The sequence below is a fragment of the Budorcas taxicolor genome, chromosome 6 (assembly GCF_023091745.1).
Source record: "Budorcas taxicolor isolate Tak-1 chromosome 6, Takin1.1, whole genome shotgun sequence".
Classification (NCBI taxonomy): Eukaryota; Metazoa; Chordata; class Mammalia; order Artiodactyla; family Bovidae; genus Budorcas; species Budorcas taxicolor.
The window spans coordinates 103,761,323-103,773,333 of NC_068915.1; the positions used below are offsets into that span (position 1 = coordinate 103,761,323).

At 43.3% G+C, this 12,011-nt stretch overlaps 1 protein-coding gene across 1 annotated transcript in view; it reads right to left on the bottom strand.

Annotated features, from left to right (window-relative positions):
• Positions 1-12,011, bottom strand: part of STK32B (serine/threonine kinase 32B) — a 383,198-nt gene that overhangs the window by 130,403 nt on the left and 240,784 nt on the right. Inside the window, exon 4 of the mRNA XM_052642065.1 lies at positions 6,918-7,091. Coding sequence (XP_052498025.1) covers positions 6,918-7,091 — 174 coding nt within the window. The remainder of the gene's footprint in view (positions 1-6,917; positions 7,092-12,011) is intronic.

Sequence of the window (12,011 nt, forward strand, 5' to 3'; positions counted from 1 at the left end):
TGTCAGGGTGCAAATTGTCCAATCACCATGACAAATGAGGATAATCATAGTATCTTGCCCTTGGACTGACATGAGAATTAAATGAGATGATATTTATATGTATATTAACATACGCACATGCACATATCTGCACATGCTAAGTTGCTTCAATAGTATGTGACTCTTTGTGACCCCATGGACTATAGTCTGCAAGGCTCCCCTGTCCATGGGATTCTCCAGGCAAGAATACTAGAGTGGGTTGCCATGCCCTCCTCCAGGGGATCTTCCTGACCCAGAGACCAAACCTACGTCTCTTACATCTCCTGTATTGGCAGGAGGGTTCTTTACCACTAATGCCACCTGGGAAGCCCGTATATATGCACACACATATGTGAACACACATATACACATGTTTGTATGTAAGCATATATTCATATGTCTAGTTTAAGGTAGTGTTGACACATAAGAGTTTAATAAGCTTGATTCACTGGCACTGTTGTTACTCATCTGATTTTCTATGACCTGGCCCTTCTGGGTACCTAGTGACCAGCTCTGGCTGAAGAGCCCTCCGGGGAGGGGCCTTCAGTGGAGGTTATTCTTGATTACCAGTTGAGCTAGGTCATTCCCAAACTTCAACCCATCAATGATTAACATCAGTGGGGGTCTCAGGACGTGCCCCCTACTGAGCAGACCAGTGCAGGCTTTACCCACTCAAATTCTCTCTAGGAGCCCATCTGCCCAGTGTCTCCTGCATTCCTCTTCTCTGAGTTAATGGTTATTTGTCCTACAAATCACAGATGCACGTCCCAGAGGAAGACTTGCCAGCCTCCTCTGTGCTCCCTGCCCTGCCCCCCACCTCAGTCTGGGCTGGGTGCCCTCTTCAGAGCTCCCTTCTGCCCCAGGACATGTGATGTCCTGTCCTGGGTACTCCCTCTGGACTGCAGTAATCTGGCCCCTAGGGGAGTGCCCCCTGCTGCAGGCAAAGGGTTCCACCGGTCATTTTCCTCCCAGGGCTGGCACGCTTCTTAGCCCAGAGTGTTTTGGAAGAATGAAGGGCCAACTCAAGTGCTCTAAAAAGTAGATCTTCTTCTTTTTTAATTTAAATTTACTTAATTGGAGGCTAATTACTTTACAATACTGTATTGGTTTTGCCATACAACCACATGAATCTGCCACGGGTGTACACGTGTTCCCTATCCTGACCGCCCCCCTTCCTCCTCCCTCCCTGTACCATCCCTCTGGGTCATCCCAGTGCACCAGCCCCAAGCATCCTGTATCCTGCATTGAACCTGGACTGGCAATTCATTTCTTATATGATATTATACATGTTTCAATGCCATTCTCCCAAATCATCCCACCCTCTCCCTCTCCCACAGAGTCCAAAAGACTGTTCTATACATCTGTGTCTCTTTTGCTATCTCACATAAAGGGTTATCGTTATCATCTTTCTAAATTCCTTACATATGCATTAGTATACTGTATTGGTATTTTTCTTTCTGGCTTACTTCACTCTGTATAATAGGCTTCAGTTTCATCCATCTCATTAGAACTGATTCAAATGTATTCTTTTTAATGACTAAGTAATACTCCATTGTGTATATGGACCACAGCTTAAAAAGTAGATCTTCTAATCGTTTTAAAACAATGATTTATTTTGAACCCACAGTGGTATTTCCCTGCTTCAGTGCTTTCAGACTCATTGGGTTATACTCTGAAATATCTTTTTTAAAATTTTTATTTATTTTTTATTGACGGATAATAGCTTTATAGAATTTTGCTATTTTCTGTCAAACCTCAACATGAATCAGCCAGCGGTATACATATATCCCTTTTATATTCTACAAATCCTCAACATCAGCCTCAAAGGATGGAGGTTTATCACCACTGAGAATAAATAAACACCTGGCTTCAAAGTCAACTCCTCAGATGAAAGGAAGAGGAATGAGGCACGTAAGGCCCCACCGCACCCCCTCTCAGGCACAGTTAAATCCTTTATGAACTTTTTCTCATGGAATTCGCATCAGAGCCCAGCAAAGCAGATGCCATCAGGCCCATGTTGCAGATTAGGAAAGGGAGGTCCGAAAAGTGAAGTCACATGTCCGAGTCCACCAAGACAGAAGATAAGAAATTGCTGGCAATTCAACTCAGGCTTGCACTTGTAGGATTCTACCACTTGCAAGTGTGGCTACTTGGGAAGAAGCAACATTCATCAGTCTGTATAAAATATGGCACTGAAAATGTCTTGTACGTACACAGTGGGGGACTTATAAGATCAGCTGTTGAATGAATGAGAAACATTGCCCAACACTGTCCATGCACGGTGAATACAGACGCACTTCATTTCAGGTCTGTGCACACACATACAGTGAAAAAGAGATTTGCTGAACCATATGGGAGAGGGAGAAAACCAGACTCAAATCTCTGCCAAGTCTGTAAGTTTACAAATGTAAGGTAATTCCATTTACTTAGAGGATTTTTTAAAAACAATTTCCCTACACTGTTGGACAACTTCTTTTCTCCAAGGTAGATTTAGAATCTGAGGACAGAGGACCCCCAAAGAGAGCAACTTTAAAATATTTATTGAAATATAATGAAATGGTTCCAACAACCATGCTCTTTTTTTTTTTTAAAGATTTTTTTGTGTGTGTGCGATGTAGACCATTTTTAAGGTCTTTATTGAATTTGTCACAATATTGCTTCTGCTTTATGTTTTTCGGCTTTGAGGCATGTGGACTCTTAGCTCCCTAACCAGGGACAGAACCTGCACCTCTTGTGTTGAAAGGGGAAGTCTTAACCAGTGGAGTGCCATGGAAGTCCCCTAACCACCATGCTCTTAACTGACAGTTTCATTGTCGCCTGGTCTGTCTGCCCTGGGATGCTGGCCTCTGTCTCACCCAGGGCCACAAAGACTCAGTCTGGGGGGATGTAGGCGAACAGATCTTCTATTGCTATTCTATTGCACATCTACTGCACACTAGCAGAGCAACGACTGTGAAAATTGGTGAATGACACTGGTACAAGAGATTGGTAAAGAGCTCTCTCCTTTCAATGCCTTCAAAGCAGCCCAGCCAGCCCACAGACTCTTCTCTGCTACTGAATGACCTTCTGTACCAAATATAGCACAGGGCTTACAAGCAGAGGTTCTAGAGCCAGAATTCCTGGGGGCAAAAGCGAGTCTTTGACTGTGTGAATGAACAATGCGCCTCAGTAAACAGGCCACATTTCATTGAGCATGCCCTTTACTCCTATACGGCTAAGGCTCCTGGGGCTATTACTACTACTCCTGTTACCATGGCGACTACTACAGCCTCGCCTCTTCCCCCTTCCTCTTTCTAAATACTTCTCTTCCTCCTCCTTCTTCATTTGCATTCGGTCACGTTTGCTACTATTTGTGTCAAAATCATACATCTGAACAATTCCAGGAATGAAACTGTACTGAAAGTTTTGTTACAATTTTTAGCAACAATTCATATCACTTTCTCTCCCACTTCTCCCTCTCCATCCCATTCATCTGTCTCAGGCTATAATTTTGGTATTTAGCTCCTTATCTCGAAATGTATAGGACTCATTGACTTTTCAGTTTCCAGCTCTATCTACTGTCTTCCCACTGTGGATGAAAGAAAGACTGTATAGCAGTCTTTTTCCTTTGTGTCCCCAAGAGACACACTCATCTCCCCACAGCCTCACTTCCCCAGTGGGGTATTAATATATTTTTCTGGTTAGGTCAGCTTTCAGGGTTTAGGGGATTGTGACTAAGCTTGCTACACAGAGATGCTTCATGTAGTAAACTGTATGATATCCAATGTCCTAGCTAACACTTTGATTCCTTGGAGTTAAAAATTACCTTCTTTTTATTGTTGAGGTTTTTTTCTCCTGACCTCATTTATTCAACTTCAGATTCTTAACCAAGTCAATAAATCTATCAAGGCAGCCAGATATCTTAGCCATTTTTATCAGCTCACTCTTCCTAAAGAAGACTCTCTGAGGGTCTTTTGATCTGACTCCAATCAGAACTAGTCATGGTCTACACCTTAGGCACAGCTGACATTGATGACCCGCCCATCATCGTTAAGATATCTTATGCCTCTTTCTCTCCTTTGCTGGAGCTCCGGCTTTCCATATTCCACTTCTTCCTCCTTGATTTAGCCCTTCATTTTAGTAGACTCGATGGATGGGAGTTTGAGTGAACTCTGGGAGTTGGTGGTGTGCTGCGATTCATGGGGTTGCAAAGAGTCGGACACGACTGAGCGACTGAACTGAACTGAACTGATGTCATTTTCTAACTACTTGAGACAAGATATATGAGAGATATATTTTTTGAGACCTTGAACTTGTAAAAACGTACATCTCAGATTTGACTGATTAGCACGTTTCCTCCACCTTCTAGTGATAGATAATCCCAAAGGATCCTGATTCCTCAGCCTTTATACTCTGTTCTTCTGTGCAGACTTAGTGGCTTTGAAATTTTGTTTTGATTTATGTCTGTTTCTAGTCATTATCCTGTAGCCTTGGTGGACCCTTCAATCTGGAAACGCATGTATTTCAGGTCTGAGAGACTTTCTTTATTTCATTGATGATTTCTTCCCCCTATGAAGTGAAGTGAAAGTTGCTCAGTGGTGTCTGATTCTTTGCGACCCCAAGGACTATACAGCCCATGGAATTCTCCAGGCCAGAATACTGGAGTGGGTAGCCATTCCCTTCTCCAGGAGATCTTCCCAACCCAGGAATCGAACCCAGGTCTCCCGCATCGCAGGCGGATTCTTTACCAGCTGAGCCACCAGGGAATGTTTTCCCACTTTTTCTTCACCCCCTCCATCCCTCCCTATTTTCTTTCTTTCTCTCTGTCTCTCTCCTTCTCCTTTTCTTCTTTCTCTGTCTGATATTGAATTTCCTGTTCTGGCCCTCTAATTCTCATATTTTTTCCCCTTATTCTACTGCATAAGGAATATCCTTAACTTTGTCTTCCAGTACATCTTTTGAATATTTCATTTCTACTTTCATGTTTTTAATTTATGAGAACTCTGATCTGAAGTTTGTTCTTTGAATTTTAAGTAAACATAGCGTTGATTTTACAATTGCAAAAATATGTTCATTCCTCTGAAAATACCGAGCATGATTCTTTTGATAGTTCTTCCTCCTGGCAGAGTCTCTGTTTATTCCAAGCTTTTTCTCTTTTTCCCATTTGCTTGCATGGCTCTCATGTTAGAAGATTTCTCTGGATGTCTGATAATCTTAGTCATCACTAACCTAGTTGGGAGCTTACAGCAAAGAAGCAGGTCTTGCTGACTGTGAACTACACTCCAAGGGAACTGGGGAACTTCTGATGTCATAATCTCTTTCCTCTTGGCTCAGCCACATCCCCATTGAAATCATTCCAGTGTCCAGCCTGGAAGCTGAAGTCTTGAGCCCAGCTGGAAGCAGGGTGGGTGTGGTATTTCAGCATCTGGTATGGATGCGCCTAGTTAGCTGTGCTATTTTCAGTACTGCACCCCAACTCAAGAGGCTTAATGTACTTCAGTTTAGACACTCTGTTTTACTCTCTTCAGCAAATAAGCCTTCAGTCTTCTGCTTGGAAGAGCAAGGGACAGACATCCAGTTATTCAGGATGGGCAAGCAGATTGGTGCTTTTTAAAATGTCTTAAAAGGATTTCAAACCCTGTACCACATTTTAGCCTCTCTTTTATCCTTTCTTCCTCCTTCTATCATTGTTGATGACTATTCATTCCTGAGCTTTTTAAGAGATTATTTAGCATGTATCAATCCATGGTTATTTCCAGACACAACTCAAAATTCAGCTTCTGGTGTCATAAGCCACTTACGAAACATCTTCTTTCCAATTTCCCCTGTGTTTTGCTATAGTCTCCTCTTTAGTTTTCTCCATCTTTGTGAATTTACAATTTTTCAAACATACTTCATTTCCATTTTATGGAGATTTTAGAAGCGAGAGAATGTAAATGTGCGTGTGTGCTTAATCTGCCATCTTTACCCTGAAATTCAAGTCCTTGTCTTTCCCAAATCTTCCCAAATTGTACAAGTTAGAAGAAGGCCCTCCAGGCACAATGCAAGACCATGGGTACACAGATCTGCAGCCACTCATGCCCCCTCCTCTGTGGTCAGAGAGAAGACTTCATTAAGGATCCCGCTGCTGGACTTCCCTGGTGGCTCAATGGTAAAAATCCACCTGCCAGCACAGGAGATGCAGGAGAGGCAGGTTTGATCCCTGGATTGAGAAGATCCCCTGGAGAAGGAGATCTTTCACCATGACCCGTGTTCTCGCCTGGAAAATCCCATGGACAGGACAGCCTGGTGGGCTACAGTCCATGGGATCACAAAAGACTCAGACATGACTTAGCGACTAAACAACAAGGATCACATTGCTATCTGAAGCCTCTTGCTGGCCTCCTGCCTCTGCAGTCAAACTTACCTTACTCATCTGCGCTGTGCACAGGCAGGGAAAAGTCAAGGTCCTGAGGAAGCAGCGGAAACTCAGGGCTTATATCCAGAGCCCAAAGCCAGCACCGAAGCTTTGCAAGAGGAAGAAATCCACCACGATGCACAGCATCGATTCCAAGGTATGGAAAGTAAGAGAGTAGAATCCTTCATGTTCCCAACTCATGCCACTCTTTCTAACCCGAGTCTGAACACTCCAGGCTCCCAAAGACATACCAGAATGGAAAAGCAAAGGGCAGCCACGCCTCTAAGCAGTGGGTACCCAAGAGAAGAGGGCACACGGGCAGTGGCGGTGTTTCACCTCAGTGCAGGTGACAATGGAGTAGGCTGTCCACAGAGAAGGTACGAGCAATAATGATGTTGCTCTGCTTTTTATGATCTCCATGTACTGCCACGTCTAAAGAATGTCAGTGAGAAAATACTCTCCATGGCTGCAGACTGCTCCCATCACACCCCACCCCCTGGCATCCCGCTGGGGATGATGTTACCTGTGGATGATGTGGTACCGCTGCAGATACTCCAGGGCCAGGGCCAGCTCACAGATGTAGAGCTTCACGTCCCCTTCTGTGAAATGTACATTCTGCTGCAGGTGATAGCGCAGATCCCCTCCCAGCAGCAGGTCCACCACCATGAACATGTCCTCCTCATCCTGGAAGGAGTACCTAGGAGCACCGAGGAGCAGAGAAAGTTAGGGATGGAGATGTCTCCTATGCCCTCAAGACCAATGGCACCATTTTCCAGAAGCACAAGCTGAGGCTCAGAGAGAGGCACTGATGCTAAGTCACAGTGCCCTATGGTGAAGTACCAGTCCTCTGGCTCTGAGCTGACAAATGGCTCTTGAACCAATCCTGGTCTCCAACACATTACTTCACTTTTAGTGCGTGCTTTAAGTAGACATTGGCTGAGCACCAAAGAATTGATGCTTTCGAATTGTGATTTTGAAGCAGACTCTTGAGAGTCTCTTGGACTGCAAAGAGATCAAACCAGTCAATCGTAAAGGAAATTAATCCTGAATATTCATTGGAAGGACTGATGCTGAAGCTGAATCTCCAATACTCTGCCCACCTGATGCGAAGAGCTGGCTCACTGGAAAAGACCCTGATGCTGGGAAAGATTGAGGAGAAGGGGATGACAGAGGATGAGATAGTTGGATGGCATCACTGACTCAATGGACATGAGTTTGGGTAAACTTTGGGAGATGGTGAAGGACAGGGAAGACTGGCATGCTGCGTCCATGGGTTGCAAACAGCCGGACATGACTCACTGACTGAACAACAACAGTAGACTTCAGTAAGGTCTCCAAAGCTGCAGTCTCCTCTCCACTCCATTCCCCTGTCCTCCCGACATGTGCCACTCCCCACGAGGAGCTTGTTTCTACAGCCCTAGAAGGCAGTGATGCTCTGGCAAGAAACACCCAAGCTTTAAGGGAACTGGCAATTTCTACATGGATGGCTGCTTGGAACCTAGCTGGTGCCCAAGCTCTATGGGGAGACCACAAGAAGGAAAACCAAGGTGCTCCACACGAAAGCCTCAGCTGAGCACCCAGTGCCAGCCGTTGCCAATCAGCAGCCTTGGGAGTGACCCTTTGGGAATTTGGATATTTCACTATAGCCCCAGCTGACATCATGTGGGGCAGAAGCACCACCCTGATGAGCCCAGTCAACTCACAGAACATGAGATAATTAAGTGATTGTATTTTGAGCACTATGTTTTGGGGAGTATTTTTTCCCCAAAGCAGTAAGAAATGCACTTGGGCCTTTTATGGCTCGAAGAGACCACAGATAAACTCTAAGAATGGGGTCAAACAATTGTAAACTAGAATCACATCATAAAATGTTGTCACAATCCACATGGAACCATGGACTGTAATAAGGGCATTGCAGAATGACAGGATGTTGTTCTGGATGCTTAGATCTGTGTCTCAGATCCTTGACTATTATATCCTGGGCCAGTCAGGCTATCCCTCTTGTTGGACAGAAGAGGGAAGAAGGGCCTCAGTGAGCCAGTGTTAGGGTGAAAACAAGGACCCAGACCCCTCAGTCTTGCCTCATTTGCAATTACCCACTGTTGGGATGTTGCTGCAGTTGCACACTGCTGTGTTTCCCTGACCTGGGTGTGCAGACCGGGGGAGGGAACCTGATTCAGTCATAGAAGAGGTGACAGACCCTGTGCTTATGGGATGGAGAGCTCCAGAACTGGGAGGAACCTTAAATGCCATCTAGTCCCATATGACAGAGATTGGGAGCCAGAGAGAGCGAAGAAGTGGCTGGTTTATGATCTAAATGTCTGGTCTTCTTTTTATGCTTGTCAATCAAGCTTTATAATTTTCTACTTAAAAGCCTGGCATATATGCATTTTTATTATGATATTTTTATTATCATTGTTGTTATTATCACACTTCATTATTGTTTTTTAAATTTATTCTTAATTGGAGGATAATTGTTTTACAATATTGTGTTGGTTTCTGCCATACATCAGCATGAATCAGCCATAGGTATACATTTGAAACCTCCCTATTGTTATGATATTTTAAAATAGATTTTATTTGCAAAGATAGTCTTTTAAAGCAAGATGTACTCACAGGTCACTGCTAGGGGAAGATGTACTCTGGAATTGCTTATGTTTATCTTGAATCTAGCAGCTTGGCTGACCTCTTAGTTATAGTACTTTTCTAACACTTTTTCCACTTGTGAAAGTGTTAGTTGCTCAGTCATGTCCAATTCTTTGCAACCCCATGGATGGGAACCCACCAGGCTCCTCTGTCCATGGGGATTCTCCAGGCAAGAATACTGGAATAGGTTGTCATTCCTTCTCCAGGGGATTTTACTGACCCAGGGATTGAACTCAGGTCTCCCGCATTGCAGGCAGATTCTTTACTTCTTGAGCCACCAGGGAAGCCCCACTTTTTCCACTTATTACATGAAGATGATGATTCTTCCACAACAGCTGCCATGTTCATATATCCTTGCAATCCTTATGCCCCCTGCTTCTTTTTCCTTATTTTATTTTACTATCCAGGGCCTCCAGTAAAACACTGATTATAAGAGGTGAGATCGTGCATTTTCATTTTGTTCTGGAATTTAGTAAACTCTATTAAATAAATTGTTTGCTGTAGATATTTGGTGAATAACATTTTTTTTTTGGCCACACATGTGGCTCTTAGTTCCCTGACTAGGGACTGAACCCGCGCCTCCTGCATTGGGAGTATGGAGTCTTAACCACTGGACGACTGCCACTGGATAACATTTATTCAGTTAAGAAAGTTGCTGTCTAGACTGCTAAGAAATTTTATTGCGTGGGTTCAGAGGCTTTTTTTTAACATTAAAATGTCTTTGCATTTCTAAACTAAACCTTACTTGATACACACACTCATATATGTATATCTAAGTAAATAAGACACACATATATGTATCTATTATATATAACATGTATATAATAAATATACACATCATATAGAAGTATACTATATATAACATATACTATATATACTTTTAAAAACTGGATTCATGTTTTTCATTTAGGATTTTTGCATCAAATGTTACAATTGACACTAGCTCAAATTTTCCTGCCTTTGTCCTGACCCATTTTGGTATCATGGTAATACTGACTTTGTATGATGAAGTGATTATTATTATTTTTTTGTCTATGTTCAAGAAAAGTGCATAAGAGACACCATTCGGTTGCAGAATGTATGGTCTCAAAACACCCTGCATTCCCCTATTTCTAGTTCATGTGGGATTTTCCCTCCTCACTTAAGGTGTACCTGTTGGATGTCTAATGATTCCTGCTTCTTCTTCTCAACAAAGAGAGGAAAAATGACTAGGAAATTTACACACCTCTATTGCACTCATTTCATATGATAGTAAGGTAATGCTCAAAATTCTCCAAGCTAGGCTTCAAGAGTATATGAACCAAGAACTTCCAGATGTTCAAGCTGGATTTAGAAAAGGCAGAGGAACCAGAGATCAAATTGCCAACATCCATTGGATCATAGAAAAAGCAAAATAATTCCAAAAACAATCTACTTCATTGACTACACTGAAGCCTTTGACTGTGTGGATCACAACAAACTATGGAAAATTCTTTAAGAGATGGGAATACCAGACCACCTGACCTGCCTCCTGAGAAATCTGTATGCAGGTCAAGAAGCAACAGTTAGAACTAGACATGGAACAACAGACTGGTTCCAAATTGGGAAAAGAGTATGTCAAGGCTGTATATCGTCACCCTGTTTTTTTTAATTTGTATGCAGAGTGCATCATGAGAAATGCTGGGCTGGATGAAGCACAAGCAGGAATCAATGTTGCCGGGAGAAAGATCAATAACCTCCGATATGCAGATGACACCACCCTTATGCAGAAAGGGAAGCAGAACTAAAGAGTCTCTTGAAGAAAATGAAAGACAAGAGTGCAAAAGTTGGTTTAAAACTCAACATTCAGAAAACTAAGACCATGGCATCCAGTCCCGTCACTTCATGGCAAATAGATGGGGGAAACAGTGGAAACAGTGTCAGACTTTATGTTTTTTGGGCTCCAAAATCTCTTCAGATGGTGACTGCAGCCATGAAATTAGAAGATGCTTACTCCTGGGAAGAAAAACTATGACAAACCCTAGACAGCATATTAAAAAGAAGAGACATTACTTCGCCAACAAAGGTCTCTCTAGTCAAAGCTATGGTTTTTTTAGTAGTTGTGTATGGATGTGAGAGCTGGACCATAAAGAAGGCTGAGTGCTGAAGAATTGATGCTTTTGAACTGCGGTGTTGGAGAAGACTCTCAAGAGTCCCTTGGACTGCAAGGAGATCAAACCAGCCAGTCCTAAAGGAAACTGACTCTGAATATTCATTGGAAGGACTGATCCTGAAGCTTAAACTCCAATACTTTGGCCACCTGATGTGTAAAACCAATTCATTAGAAAAGACCCCGACGCTGGGAAAGATTGAGGGCAGGAGAAGGGGACTACAGTGGATGAGACGGTTGGATGGCATCACCGAGTCAATGGACATGAGTTTGAGCAAGCTCCAGGAGATTGTGAAGGACAGGGATGCCTGGACTGCTGCAGCTCATGGGGTTGCACAGAGTCAGACACGACTGAGGGACCGAACAACAACTGGCCACTGGTGTTGGTTCATCAGGCCCCCTTGTGGATGCTCTTGTAATCAGCGTGTGGACACTGAAAGAAAAATCTCTTCCTCTAGGTGTGCTTGGCCAGAAGCTGTAACTGTGAGACTGTCTAGACCCTGTTGCCCAAACGAAGATAAGACCCACATGAAGCTGCAGGGAGTTGAGCCAGGCTGAGATCTAAGTACAGGGAGAGACCCTGCTGGAGGTGTGGGCTCCAGCCCAGGCAGAAGAGTGGTCTGTCCCTGAATTTCATGTTTACATGGACAATGGCTGTACTTTTTGATTAAAGCTGCTTAACATTGTGTTTCATTCACTTGGAACTGAAAGAGTCATTTGATGAATCCTTCTACTTATTTGCTACTGGAGAGAAAGGTTTAGATGCTCAAAAAGCAATGATAGGAATCAGCTATAATATGCCTCCTACAGATCCTCAATTTATATTCCAATAGTTGATGGACT